This window comes from Haliotis rufescens, unplaced genomic scaffold, assembly GCF_023055435.1.
Source record: "Haliotis rufescens isolate VD_foot unplaced genomic scaffold, xgHalRufe1.0.p SCAF_2, whole genome shotgun sequence".
Classification (NCBI taxonomy): domain Eukaryota; kingdom Metazoa; phylum Mollusca; class Gastropoda; order Lepetellida; family Haliotidae; genus Haliotis; species Haliotis rufescens.
This window is the reverse complement of record NW_025963890.1, coordinates 50565219-50581061: the sequence shown is the minus strand read 5'-3', so window position 1 is coordinate 50581061 and position 15843 is coordinate 50565219. Positions and strand designations below refer to the sequence as shown.

General features: G+C 39.4%; 1 protein-coding gene across 3 annotated transcripts in view; it reads right to left on the bottom strand.

Moving 5' to 3' along the window:
- LOC124118398 overlaps positions 1-11584 on the bottom strand; it is a 40206-nt gene extending 28622 nt beyond the window's left edge. For all 3 annotated transcript variants that reach the window (XR_007222300.1, XR_007222299.1, XM_046480502.2), the window contains exons 1-2: positions 11062-11584; positions 4380-4605 (exon numbers count right to left, since the gene is read on the bottom strand). Coding sequence is in view for 1 of the 3 variants with exons in the window: in XM_046480502.2 (XP_046336458.2) it covers positions 4380-4605; positions 11062-11373 (538 nt within the window). In the remaining 2 variants the exon portion in view is untranslated. The remainder of the gene's footprint in view (positions 1-4379; positions 4606-11061) is intronic.
- Positions 11585-15843: the final 4259 nt, after the last annotated feature.

Sequence of the window (15843 nt, the reverse complement as noted above, 5' to 3'; positions counted from 1 at the left end):
ATGATAGAAGTTCTATAAGAATCCATACATGATAGAAGTACTATAAGAATCCATAAATGATAGAAGTACTATAAGAATCCATACATGATAGAAGTACTATAAGAATCTGTACATGATAGAAGTACTGTGTGAATGCAGGCTTGATACAGGTACTATGTTAGGAAGGCTTGATACAGGTACTATGTTAGGAAGGCTTGATACAGGTACTATGTTAGGAAGGCTTGATACAGGTACCATGTTAGGAAGGCTTGATACAGGTACCATGTTAGGAAGGCTTGATACAGGTACCATGTTAGGAAGGCTTGATACAGGTTCTATGTTAGGAAGGCTTGATACAGGTACTATGTTAGGAAGGCTTGATACAGGTACTATGTTAGGAAGGCTTGATACAGGTACTGTTTGAACTTTGACACATGTCTGTCTCAACCTTAACCCATAACATGAAGGTCAGCTGACCAGAGTATGGTGCAGAAGAAGCTACTTGTACGAACATACAAACCCTACAGAAACGGCCAATCGGGGACACAGCAGGTCAATAGATAAGCTGCCCTTGCCTTGTTTCATTACTGTGTTACTCCCAGAATTTAGCCATTAGCCCCAGGGATGTTATAAATCATGATTAATTTACAATATCAAATTAGGAAGTAAACAAATTGGCTTAGTGGACCAAATTAGGCCTCCCTGTATTCCTTCCGGCAGGGCTCAGTGGACTGTCATATCCTGCTGCCCAATTAACATCAACCCATTCCACTCCCTCCACCAACCAAACAATGGGATTATAGGTTTGTCTATAATAGTGAGTGAGTGAGCTGGGTTAAACGCTGCTTTTAACATTATTCCAGTTATATCACGGTGTGCCAGCTTAATGTGGGAGGAAAGCCCGAAGTAATGCAGGTTCCAGACGTTTACCACTTTGGTGAAACCCACGATGGTGCTGACAAACCTAGAAACACAATCGGGGCGAACCGGGATTGAACCCACAATCACAGGATTCTGGCGTGTCAAAGGGACGCAACTCTGCACAGCGAATTGCGGCGATTAAGACAAATGGGACACCCTATAATAAACAACATCTGACATCCAAATATATATTCCACAACATCTGACATCCAAGTATATATTCCACAACATCTGACATCCAAGTATATATTCCACAACATCTGTAAATACTTTGAGTTATCCCATGTTCGAAACATCCGAAAATGATAAATATAAAGGAATACGCAGGGACAAAGCTTTTACTTCAAAACAACTATATCTTCGACACATCAAAGTTTAACACAACAGTGTTTGACTGTATTTAAAGGGGCACTGATCTAACGCAATTCCCCGGGACTGGTTGTTGCCTTTGTTATTGTTTTTTCCCAGTGAGTACCCGGATGTATAGCAGAAACCTAGACTAGTTCGCGACCACTTTTATGGGTAGTAATAAGGGCGTATGGTCACACTGATCAACAAAATGAAATACAGTTTTCGAGATAATAAAGAAATGTAGGTATCTTTGTGGGTAGCATCGGTAATGGTGACGAAGTTTTGATAAGTCACTCGCTTGGTAATTTTGCGATTTTCGTTTACACTATTTTGACTTGCTACGCAAAGTAAATATTTCACCTGAGCATTGCTTTTTTTATAGTGTGTATATTTTTTTACTGTCAAATGTGTAACAAATTTATTAAACGTCTAAATATTCAGTTATTTTTTACAAAGTGACTGAAAAACATTTCCACCTGTATTATTATGATAACGAATTCCAAACATTTTGATGTTTAATGTCATCACCAAGAGACTGAAAATGTTACGTTGAAAAGTACATTTCCATGTTGTTTGGCTTCTAATCCTACAAAATAATCTGTTGTGATGTTTGTAGGCCCTTTTGATCGTCTTAATCAATCTGGACAGATTTTTTAGTCAAAATGACTGAAATATTTACACATTTTGCCTGAAAGAATCACATTTTACAAATTGACGGTAATATATACACGCTTACAAAGGAAAAGACCTGTGAAAACAACGTCTATCGCTCATTGAAGAATTTCCCAACCAAGACGTAGAGAAACAAGAACGAATCGGTTCAAATGAAGGAAAACAAAATGCAAATATCATAATTACAACCTACCAAATTTATGTGTATAAATTTTAGGCAGCTTCCTTGTTCGAGGAATGTATCCGTGAATATCCACACAAAGGAACAATATCCCACTTGTCTGCAGCTGTACAAAGAAACTTATTCGATGTCACGTGTCTCAGCAACAATCAAATATTTTAAAAGATATATATCGTTTCGGAATATTATAACCCGTGTTCATTTCTCAACTGATCACCTGGATTGTTTCAGGTGTTTCACATAGGTGTCAAGTCTCAATGGTCTGCTGAGAAAGCCCATGTGACAACTATTTTCATAACGTCCACGGTTCCTAAAAAATCCATTGAGTGATGGATAACAATGATCAATCAATCAACGTATTAACAGTTAACCCTTTGAACAAAGTATGTTGTTTTTACATCGGCACTTCACGCCATGATATGAGTATATTCCCTTTGTTTTAGTAAACCTAGACATGTAAACACTCACTCTTGACATATCCACTGTGCAAGATAACAGTGATTAATCAATCAACGTATTGTCTGTTAATCCATTGATGACTAGGAACGATCCGTTGATTTACAAAAAAAAGTAAATCAACTGATCATGCATCCCTTGTTGGGCTGCCACGTGCATATTACATAACACACATTTCAGCTCACTTCAAACCTGGATTTAGATTGAATAATTACCCCAGACACAATAAATGCCAAATGGGAACCTTTGTCAGGTAATCTAAGTGGTGCTACCACTAATTGTACCTGTAATAAATTCATTAACTGAGCATCAAGTGAATGACGACAAATACACAAGTGTAGGGTTATACGAGAAAACGTGGATGACAACAAGGGAGTAGTAATCGTATTATCCACGCAAGCCGAAATCCGAAAATGCTTTCACTGCATGGATACTTTTTTTAGTATTAAACTATAACCATCTGGGGTATTTCCAAATGACGACATCCGATGAGCTCCGCTGTTCTTTTTGTCTGTTTGTTTAGGCTTAAGAAATTAATTAACATGCGCCCTTTGTCGAAATCTTTATAGATCACAGTTAACCAATCAGTGTTTATGCAAAAATGCGTAAAACAAATATTGCCTCAAGCATCAAAGTTTATTTAGCTGTCCTTGCAGACGGTAGCCCAGTCTCTGGTCACGCTCAGTTGCGTTGCGTATCATCTGGGTACTCACGGGGAAAAAAACAATAACAAAGGCAACAACCAGTCCGGGGAATTGCGTTAGATCAGTGCCCCTTTAAATCAGAACTAAATCAAGGAAGGACCAGGTTCCAAAATTTGTTAAACCTTTTAGCATAATTTTGTGTATATACATGCCCGGTTAGAAACAGTCCCAAGCAACCCATTCTGGTCGTAAAAGCGATTCAATGGATTTGGCAATCAGTCAGTGTCTTCGTTAATTGCATGTCATCATACCCCAGACGGAATGGAAATATCAATCACTGGATTGTCTGGGCCAGGCTCAATTATCTACAGCCCTTTGTCATATAGCTGAACTACCAGCTGAGTGCTGAGTTACACAACAACAAATCAAGTACAAACCATTTGATCTACTTATGACCAGATTTGACACGATGACCAGTGACAGACACCAAGTCTAGCACTAAATTCCATTGTTTGTTTGGGAGAAGTTTAATGCAATATGTCATTGTTTCCAACATGTGCAGTGGATCCTCCATGACAATAAACAAAAGGAGGCAGACAAATTGCGAGCAAGCGGTACTTACATTTTACGCACCAATTTCCTGCTCGCTTTAATACAAGGAGAGACACCATTGCCAATCCCCAACCACTCCACGGCTAATTTTGGACTAATAGTTTCTGTAAATTAACTATATTTTGGGATAACTATTCCCTCTGGATTTTCACTCGTCACGGACAGCTGAGTGGCCGTGTCTATCTCTGATTAATTTAATCATTTTCAGTTATCAAAAATTTTAAAATTAAGTCTCCATGGAAACATTGAAAATTATTCTCAAATATAGAGAAAAATACAGAAAATTACTACCTGCATTTGTTATTTCTTTGGGGAGAATACCATTGCTATATTTCACTAGAAATTATTGATATTGATACTGATATTGAGTTAAGAATAATTTTGTCATCGCAGAACTGCTGCATCATGGCGGAAGTGGGAGACAAGCCTGGGTCACCCACATCAATCTAACTGCATGGTCGTGGCGTTCCACTCCCAGTGGGTCAGACACAGGTTAACCTGACTCACATTAATTATCAGGCACATTAACAAGCCTGGACTTATATAAATGTAATTGCTGCTACCTGTTATGAAGACAGCAGGGAATCGGGACGGCTTCGACATGAAACTGTCAATCAAAAAGTCTTCAAGGTCATCTGAGGTCAGCTGCAAGGTTGTATCTGGGATGGAACTGACAGCCGTTGATCTCGCAGTGTTGGGGTCGCTAACTCGACGCCAAGATTTTAATTTTGTTTTCTGGGTGCCATATTTGTACACACGCGCATCACTGTCGTTGTCAGCACTGTAACCCTGCAAAATTGAGAGAATGTGACACTTCTTTAAAAAGATGAAAAAAATAATACAATTAGAGATGTTTTTCAATTTTCATCTCCAACTCCATTTCCTTTCGTCTCCCCAACACTTAAGTGTCATCTCCACGTCATTAATGTCCCCTGCTAGATGACTATTCCATGCTGCAGGCAACAACTATCATTGTCACACACCTATACTATGCTACTTTCTAAATGAGTGTTTGTTGAATTCTAAGATATAACTTTAAGTCAAGCAGGTCACAGGCATGAACAACTTGCTGAAATCAAGGAAAAGTCAGGAAAGGTGAATCTGGGTTTCCAACCCTTGTCCAACTAAGTGTGTGAGTTGGTTTTAACGCCACTTTGAACAGTACTGATTATATTAGTAACATCAAGGTGTGTCAGCTTACTGTGGGAGGAAAGCCCAAAGTGATGCAGGTCTCAGATATTTAACACTTTGGTGGAACATAATTGGTGAACCGGGATTCGAACCAACGATCATAGGTTGCTGGCGTGCCCAAGGAAGGCAACTCTGCACAGCGAATTGCGGCACCATAGATGACCGGGCCACCTGTGCCCTCATGTCCAGTTAAGGAACACAACAGATATGACGTCAAGCTCACTAGGTCACCCGTGCCTCCAAGTTCAAATCAATTTATGAGAACTTATAGACAAGTTTTCTACTCGAAGAAAGGTCAAGCCTATGTTGAGGAGATGAAGCAACTAAAAATTCTAATAAAAGGACTTCGAAATTCTTGGGATGAAGGTCAAAGTTTTCTGTATTTAAAACAAAACAATTATAGAGAGTGAGTATGGTTTACTTTGTCTTTATAAATATTCCAGCAATATCACGATGGACACCAGCAATGGGCTTCACACATTGTACCCATGTGGTTGGTTGGTTTGTTGTTTATCGACGCACTCAGCAATATTCCAGCTATATGACAGGGGCCTGCAAAATAATCAAGTATGGACCAGACAATCCAGTGATTAATATCATGAGCATCCATCCACGCACATTGGGATGTACCCATGTGGAACATTATGGTATTTCAAAACTTTAATTGTTTTAATTTTAATATCAAGAGGTTGTTTTGTTTATCAATGGATAATTGAGATTGTTTATTCCCTGACGTTGATGTTTATATGTAAAGAAATCAACGAACTGGTTTATTATCATGACAGCAGAATACGACGGTGTCCCACTGGCTACAGTGTGAGAAGACACACCAATGGTCACACAATTGCAGGGATCTACGAGTGTATGACGCCAGCCATCGAATTAGGGAAGTGTGACGGTTCGGTTCGGAGACCTTCATTGCGTTTTCATCAATTGCCTGTGTACAGTGATCTGCTACTGGTGTCAGAGTGAGTGAGTGAGTGAATATGGTTTTACGCCGCTTTTAGCAATATTCCAGCAATATCACGGCGGGGGACACCAGAAATACTGGTGTCAGAGGATGTTGTGTATTTAATGTAATAGTCACAGAAGCTTTAAAGGGAAATATCATGATTTAAAAAATTGATTTCATTTTTTTCGTTTGGTGTTTGTTGAGTAAAACATCCTCAATGGAAAACATGAGTTCTGATGTTGACTCCTTGGGCCATTATCATCTGCAGTGATCTTCGTCTGTCTCTCGGGCTTCTGGTTTCTGAATAAGATTCTCATCAGCTTCTAATTTTTTATTTTTTATTCCTTTATTAAAGTTTGAATCCTAACACCATGAACAAAATATTGTGGTGCTACATGACCTCATAGTTTGTCCTCTCTTTGAGGTGTCTGAGGAGAACTTTAAAAATACAATCTGAATCGTTTTCTCATTTTTTTTTATAATTCATAACTACATAATGAAATTTTACACTATGAATCACATTCATAGTGATTCCATGGTTTTGTTGTTTATGAGGAAAAAATAATTGTGCTCTTCAAAACATCAAACTTTGGATGTTTTGAACTTTAGAATTTCATTTTAAAATAATACAGACCATTTTGTTTTCTGTGAGTGAGATTGGTTCTACGTTTAGCAATATTCCTGCAATATCACGGCTGGGGACATCAGAAATGGGCTTCACACATTTACCCAGGTGGGGAATCGAACGCGGGTCTTTGGCGTGATAAGTGAACACTTTAACCACTAGGCTACCCCACTGCCCTTGTTTTCTATGAGTGAGTGAGTTTGATTTTACGCCGCTTTTAGCATTATTCCAGCAATATCACGGCAGGTTGTTTTCTGTGAACATCAGTGAGTGTGAGTATGGTGGTTTACTTTGTGTAAAAAGAATACATTTAAAATGAAGGTGCTGGTAGAAACATTTGATTATCAAGATATGCCAAAGAAACAGCGAAAAAAACACAGTATCCTTGTTACAATTATTTGACCTTCCATCTTTGGTTGTGTGTCACTTGCCATCAGGGACTCTATTGATATCTGAGGGCCTTTGGCCCAGTGGGCTAAGGCTGTGTAGAGTTACCTCCCTTGCCAGAATTTGTTGGCTATAAGTTTGAATCCATCAACTGCCCAACCTATCATACTTGAACTGTTTCGCTCAAGTAGAAAAGATAGAATAACTTTTTCAGGCCAGATTTTTTGTTTTTGCTTTACAGACTGTTTACCCAAAATTTTAGACGGAAGGTTAAAAAATTAAAAGTATAATACAATTTCAATAGGGAGGTTAAATGATACGTGCAGCTCTGTTTCAGCACTATCCAGCAGGAGATTCCACGATGACCTTCACAAGATACCAATGTGAGAAATTCACAAACAATAGCAATCATTTTAATCCTGGAAATAATCATACCACTCAAAAAGAGAGATTCATTCAATGATCATTGACATGTTTTGTAATCTTTTTGTAAGAGCAATTAGCCAAATTCCTAATGTTTTATAGATCTTGAGGCACATCAAATATTAATACCCTGACAAAATCAATCATAATTCTAATTTAACAACTCATGCATTATATTAGATTTTCATTTTTTATAATGCACTTGAAAATAAACCGTTTTTCCATTTCCTTTTCAAAGACTGCCAAGAGCTAATCACCCAGCCAGAAGAACACAGCCCTTCATCAGTGTGGGAGATTGAAATTGACTCATCTTTTTGAAGCGCTTACCTTTCTCAATATATTGCCCCTGTGCTCAATATTGCTGCTATATCATAATACTGTAAGGGGCGGAAGGGTAGCCGAGTGGTTAAAGCTTTCACTTGTCATACCGAAGGCCTGTATTCGTCAGCCACATCAGTATAATGTGTGACACCCATTTCTGGTGTCCCCGCTGTGATACTGCTGGAATATTGCCAAATGTGGCATAAAACCATACTCACTCAGTATAATACTGTAAGGTAACAAATCTTTTATTTGGGATAACACTTTCTTAGTAAAGCACAGATTCTTTACTTTTGGGGTTGAGTCCGATCTGCGATTCAAACCCACTCAGCCACCAAGGCTTCCACAAATTAAGTCTGACAACTGGTAGTCTAGATCATGTACTTTGAGTACCCCTCTGACAAGTGAAAATTGGCACAGCTACCATGGCTGAAAGCTATGAATACACAATGCCATTTAGAAAGTGGTCAAATGTAACAAATGTTATCCTTTGGATAACACTTTCTTAGTAAAGTACCCATGCTGCCAGAGTGAGGCACCTAATCGCCATAACACTATAAGATCGTAATCCTTGTAACTATTGTAAAGTACTGAAGCTCATGTCAAACTCATGGCTATTTCTTTGGCAAGTGACATTTAACGAAATATGATGAATGCTGGTTTGCACAAACCTAAGTTTATTTCAAAGCAGTTTATGGTGTTTGAGACCCTGCCCATTTTGAAAATCAGATATGGGCCCCAGTATCCTGTAAGACCTGTGACGATCCGGGGTAGAAAATGTCTTCAGCAACCTGAACTATATAAGCTAAATTTTGATCATGAACCTTCATTATTTTAAAAAGAGCAACATTTCATTCATAAATACGCGCCTAAGTTAAAAGTAAAGGCATAAGTTATTTGTTCATTGTCACCTTGGTATTGTGACGTCATAGTTCTCCTAAATGTTTTGACGCCATGTAACTATATGTTACTACTTCATGTCCGTTATTCAGTTATGGCCTGATTGGGGCTCGTACGTGGTACGAGTTGAAAGTGCTAGCCAATTAAAACTGTTTTCAATTACTCTAGCTCTGAAACATTATACAAAGACTAAAAAAGAAGTTACTACTGTAAATCTTGAAATTAATGCGAGCGTGAATTAAATGCAAAAAATGCAAGTGGTCTTTGCTCGCATTAATTAATTTCACATTTATGTCTCCAAATGACTATCAACAATAAGACGTCATCACTGCACACTTAGGATAGCAGAAATACCAACTTGAATATAAACACTAACATGTTTTTTTGAGCAGCATTGATATTGAGTTGCATTTTGGGCTAGGGTTCAGCAGTCACATTAATTTGGAGACGCATTAATTTCCAGATTTACAGTATCCATAAAAAAGTGTCATGTATTCGTGTACTCCCAACTTCTAAATGCCTATCACAGCAGAGTGATACCATTACAAGAAACAAACTTCACACATTGTACCAAAGTTTGGAATAGAAGCTATCGTCATGACAAGTGAATGCCTTAAATACAAGGCTATCCCAGAAACATTTATGAAGATCAATGCCATTGCCAAATCAAAGCCAAATCATTCTATCACAAATATACATCTGACATACAGAGAATCTCACCCAAATTTCTTTTGATATCAAACACACCAACATAAGTTGACGAGTGTCGATATATCTAATATCAAAAGACAAGAGGGTGAAATTCTATTTATCAGCCATCATCATTCTTTAAACTTTTTAAGCTTGTAGACAGTAATAAGCGGTGGCCTGTGTGTAAAAAGTACAGCTAACCAGCTTCATGAGCAGAGAAATTAGTGATGTCATTTGACTGTTTGTTTGTTTGTTGTTTAACACCACACATTGTACCCATGCAGGGAATCAAACCCTGTTCTTCAGCGTGCCAGATGAATTATTTAACCACAAGGCTACCCCACATGCCCAAAATACTTAGAACATAAGGCATAAATAAATTATGTTTACTTGTTGTTTAATGCCCCAGAGCAATATTCCAGCTATATGACGGCGGTCTGTAAATAATCGAGTCTGGACCAGACAATCCAGTGATTGACATCATGAGCATCGATCCAACCAGCTGGGACACGATGACATGCATCAACCAAGTCAGCGAGTCTGACCACCCGATCCTGTTAGTCGCCTCTTACAACAAGCATAGTCGCCTTTTACGGCAAGCATGGGTTGCTTGAGACCTATTCTACCCTGGATCCTCACGGGTTGTCATTTGACTGTGATGTCATGGTAACCAAGCGTGTCACAATGGTCTGCAAAGCATTGAGATGTTGTTTTAATCTCATTAAAATCAGATCTTAGCAGTAGCGAGAACTAAGATAAGATTTTAATGAGATTGGATGCAGCTTCATTGCAGCGATCTCTCCTTGGAGATATCAATGATCTCACCAATGCAATATATCCTGTGGAGACAAGTTTTGGATGACAAATTTATTTGTCTTATTATAATTCAGTAAAGCTTGATGGATGAATTAATTAACGGATGATATTCCAGTGGATTTACATAATACTTATATTCAGTGTCCGAAATAACTGCTTGCCTGCCTGCCTCTGGCTGCTAACTTTTCTGACGGGCTGCATGCAATTTTCCTCCACCTACCCGACTATCCGGCAGCCAATTTTAAGACTACTTATGCATTCATTTTTTTAATAACTCCTAGTACATTCACAAGTAATTGTTTGCATTATTTCAACTGAATCAAGACCTGATTTATCTCTTTGATTTGTGATTTTTCGATATTCATAATGCCTGCATGTGGGCAGGTAACTTTGAAGATTGGCAGGCAAAACTTTTGGATCACCTGCCCAACTGTCTTGTTGGATTTGAAAATTATTTGAACAACAGGCAACACTTTTTAGATTTTTTGTTTATAGATAGGAGTAGATTGAAACAAAATTATAAACCAATATAGCTCATTATTTTTCATTTTATTTGGCATGAAGATTGTTCGGTCATATTAGTGGGAAAAACATTCCAAATTTTATTTTTTTTAACAACTAAGTTTACTATGAATTTTGTCTACGAGTTGGCAATGTCTACGAATTTTCCATGGCTACAAATTAGTAGTGAATATTCACCTACAGATGACTTAACCTGCAGTTTGTGTAGGTTTTCGAAATTCGTAAACAATGACAAAGTGCCTGTGACATCATCTGATTGTTCAGTGACATCACTCCTACGTCATTTCAAAGGCTGAATTACACAATATCGATGCCATTAAAAATTCATGAAATCAATTATTCCTGGTTACTCGTCAAAGGATTTATTGCACTGGTGTATAAACACGCCGTAATTAATATGACAAACAATGTTATTTACAATTTGTTGCAGCAGTTGTTTGTTGTTGTTGAGGTCGACCATGCCCACCCAGACCACGCCCCTCAAGCTGACAGCCAGGGACTTCCAGCCTCGCTCCAGCATCCCCTTGTGAAAAATGACGATCCACGGGTCGGGGCGATTTATCACTAAGTCCGTGAAGTTTCCCACAGTTAAAGGGAAAATATCTTGAAACATCTCATAGTCTTTAAATGCTGGTGTTTGTTGATCATTGAAAACATAGTCACTGGTTAGCACTTGGTCGACATTAATTAACAGACACAGTAGTAAAACAACAGTGTTACAAGTGGCCATTTTGAAACTTTCTGAATGCAGCGGTGATATCCGCGTTACGAGCAGCAATTTGTCAACACCCTCTACAAATAAGGACTTCAAAAGTCACTCGATAAAATTGGTCATAAATCAATTAGAAGGTCATTTCCAAGCATTTGAAAACACTATCACAACGATGGCTCAGCAAATCTATAATATGTGTCAAAAAGCCCCACAATCAGCGTTTTCGGGAGTCTTGTTTTGCTCAACAGGGCAATATATTTTCAGGTGTAACGAATTTGAATGTACACCGGTCTCAACGCGGAAGTCGATTTGTCGAAATGTGATAGGATAGTTTACCTTGGTTACCAAGGCGTGTGCACCAGAAGTGATCAACTCGCCTCAGTCACTTGGGTCTGTTCCAGACAGAAAGTATTACCGTATCACCTAGGCGCGTTGTACGATCTAACTCTTGGTGTAGTTTTTAGTAGAAAAAGTATCAGTAAAACAAGACGAAGTTCTATGCAATTTTATTTGATTTACCTCCTTTATTTTCACTTCTTGTAAATTTTCGTCCTCTCTTCCCAGGTTAAATAATAAACGCCCCGTTTTTTTCGTGTCAGTCCTCAATATCTGACTTTAAAAACCAAACCATTGTAGTCGCAAACTGAAACTGATTGTAGGCGGTGTCAATTTACTTCAGGATAGACCCGTGAAGATCCGGGTTCGAATAGGACTTCAGCAATCTATGCTTGTCGCAAGAGACGACTAACGGGGTCGTTTGGTCAAGCTGACTTGGTTGATGCATGTCATCGTATCCCAATTGCGTAGATCGATGCTCATGATATCAATCACTGGATTGTCTGGCCCCAACTCGATTATTTACAGACCGCCGTCATATAGCTAGACTATTGCTGAGTGCGGCGATAAACAACAGAAAAAAGAAACAAACACAATAATCTTGACGTTTCACAGACTTGATTCTCATACTGTTTGGACGTTTAACACAGAGTTGTTGCTGTGAACGTCATGTCTCATGTTAACACGCCCGTAATTTTTAAAGTAGATATCTCGTACGGATACACATACAGTGTTAATGTGAGAATCAAGAAGCTTGGACGTAATGGTTTATAGGTCTTGAGTGAATGAATGGGAATATTTCCTTTGACAAAGGAACATTCCCGATGGACACCTGTAACCTAGTTTCGTGTAGAATATTCCATATATATGTCATTTTAGGAAAGTTATTGGAGGATAATGTAGAAAAGATCAGCTCGAGATAAAAACTACGCTGTACCTAAATGCTGATGATTTAACGTTATCAATTTATGACTTCACTGGTGGTATAGATACAGAGTTTATTATACGAGCATGTGTGTCATGCTGATATACGAGTGTCAGAATTTTTGTATTTCCGGTGCGAGATCAAGGTTAGTGTATGAATACTTACACGTGTTTTGTAAAATCAGAATGACACAAATGCAAGTGTAATAATTTCTTGCTTACCCATGATTTTTTTATCCTTATTTTAGCTCCCCTTTAGAAAAATGCACTGATAACGACCGTCGTTTCTAGCGTGATGTCATTCCAACTTACGTCAGAATAAGATTCGAATGACGTCAACAATGCCGTCCGGATGACATAAACAATACACTAAAGGATTAATTCGACTCAAGTGGTAGCTGCACTGTTGCACATATGACGTTTATGAACTCGATCATTTCTAACCTTATGGATAATAAAACGTCATATCGCCTCAACAGTGCGACAGGATGACGTTATTTTGTTACACGGTAGTTTTATGTTATTACACGTGATCTTTACATCCGGGTACCGATACCAGTTTCGACAATAACATATGTTCTAGGATAAAAAAGAAATGAAAACGAACAAATGTCAAACATCTTGAAATGAATCAACTTACCATGGAAGAGATTCCGGGTTTGAAATGATTCCCAGTAAGCTATGTGAGTGAGTGAGTGAGTTGTGTTTAACGCCGCTTTTAACAGTATTCCAGTTATATCACGGCGTGTCAGCTTTAATGTGGGAGGAAAGCCCGAAGTGATGCAGGTCTCAGACGTTTACCTCTTCGGTGAAACCCACGAGTATGGTGCTGACAAACCTAGAAACTTAATCAGGGCGAACCGGGATTCGAACCCACAATCATAGGTTTCTGGCGTGCCCAAGGGACGCAACTCTGCACAGACAACTGGGCCACCCGTGCCAGTAAGCTATGTAGGTTGTGTATGAGGCGGCTAAGCGGTTCGTGAGGCCGGACTCGGTACCTTGGTTGATAGTGTGTCACCGACGATGTTCATAATATCAGTCACTAGATTGTCTGGTCAATTATGTAAAGTCGCTGCGTAATACGCCTGGAATATTGCTGAGTGCGGGGTTCAAAGCGCACACGCACATGCACGCACGCTTATGCTGAAAACAAGTACGGATTTATTCTTTGTGATTACGTCAATGTCGGTCAGGTTTTGACATTCATATGAGGTCACATTGAGTCGTCAGTGGCTGTATTCAGTGTTGGACCCATGAAGATCCGGGGTAGAATAGGTTTTCAGCAAACCATGCTTGCCGTAAAAGGCGACTATGCTTGTCGTAAGAGGTGACTAACATGCCATCTTCCCGAGGCAAGAGAGTTAACTGACTATAAAAGTCCAGTTTCCACCCTTGCCGAACTAGGCCGGTATTATGGAGTTACATTTTGGCTGGACTAACGAGTCTATGCATAGTCCAATCAAAATCAAAACTAAATCGAAATCCGGTTCGTAAACTGTCGTGTAGATTTCGGTCGATTGCAGGATTTGAAAAGCATGTGTACGGCCAACTCGTTGTAAATCTTTTCATGTTTTTAACCAAGGTGCTCACGTGATTTGGTGCATTTCACGATGTAAGACCTGTTATATCACAATATAGATCTTGATTATTGATCAGATCGTCCTGACTGGGCGGCGCCATTTTGTTTGAAGCAAATAAAAGTGATACGAGAGGTGGAATCTGATTGGTCCATAGGAGAAGCTTAGAAGGGACATAACTCGTAATAACCACTGGTGGCGCTACGATCGAGCCCAGGATTTCCAGCTTAGTTCGGCAAGGCTGGAAACTGGACTTTTAAAGTCAGTTATAATTAACTCTCTTGCCTCGGGAAGATGCTAACATGCAAGATCGCTTGGTCAGGCTCGCTGACTTGGTTGAGGCATGTCATCGTATCCCAACAGCGTGAATTGATACTCATATCAATCACTGGATTGTCTGGTCCAGACTCGATTATTTACAGACCGCCGTCATATAGCTGGAATATTGCTGAGTGCGGCGTTAAACAACAAACAAACATATTCAGTGAAGGTGTGTAACACTGAAATGAAGGTGACAGTGTCGTCAGTGAGATACTGACAGCACGCCCACTGTGTACCCTGTGGTGCTTACCTTGCAAAAACCGCAGGTTTCTTAATTCAGTTTCTCACATCTATGTTTCTTTTTATAGATAGACCGCCTCCGTGGTCTAATGGTAGAGCGTCCGCCCGGAGAGCGGAAGGTCCAGGGTTCGATCCCCAGCCGCGTCATACCACAAGACGTTAAAAGATGGTACTTGTTGTTACCCTGTCTGAGGCTCGGCATTAAGGGGCTAAAACAAGGACTGGTCGGCTCGGAGTCAGTATACTGTGTCTGAGTGGGGTATTTATGTTAAACTGCGGCATGGTATCTCAGTGATCTAGCACTATAAATCGGCATCAGTCCGGACTAGTACAAGCAGCCACACACATACACGTGCATGCACGTCGCTATATAAGTGCAATAATCTTGGACGCGACGTTAAACACCATTTCACCTCACCTATTATAGATCGCACCACAGAAATCTCGAGGGAGAGTTGAGTGTTTTTATATATCCTATATATACATGTGGAGGTTGGTACACAATAACAGACCTATACGAGGGCTGGTAAACAAGCTCTAAGCCTAACAAACAAAATCAACAATTGTGAAAGTGTTTTCATTGTATTTTTCAATGTAATCTCCTGCTTTTTAATACACTTCTCATATTGATAGTGAAGCTTTTCAATTTCCAGTGAGGAAGAGGTTTTCTGAAGCCACATATTCACGGCAGCTTTGGGGTCATCGTTGTCGTCATAGTGCTTTCCACGAAGGTGTTCTTTCAGTTTAGGAAACAGGTGGAAATCACTTGGTGCCATGTCTGGCGAGTATGGAGAGTGAGGAAGCTCTTCGAACAAACATTGTTGCACGGCGACCTTTTCAAGAGGAGAGGTGTGAGAAAAGGCGTTGTCGTGAATTAGTAGAACTCCAGCAGTCAGAATTCCTCGTCGCTTTTCTTTGATGGAATCACTCAGGCGATGAAGCAAATCAGCATTGTAGGCACCGGTAATCGTCTCTAGACTTTCTAAGTAATCAACAAGGATCACCTCTTTGCATCACAGAATACAGTGGCCAACTTTCTTCACTGATCTTGAAGACATGAATTTCTTTGGTGCCGGAGAAGTGGAAT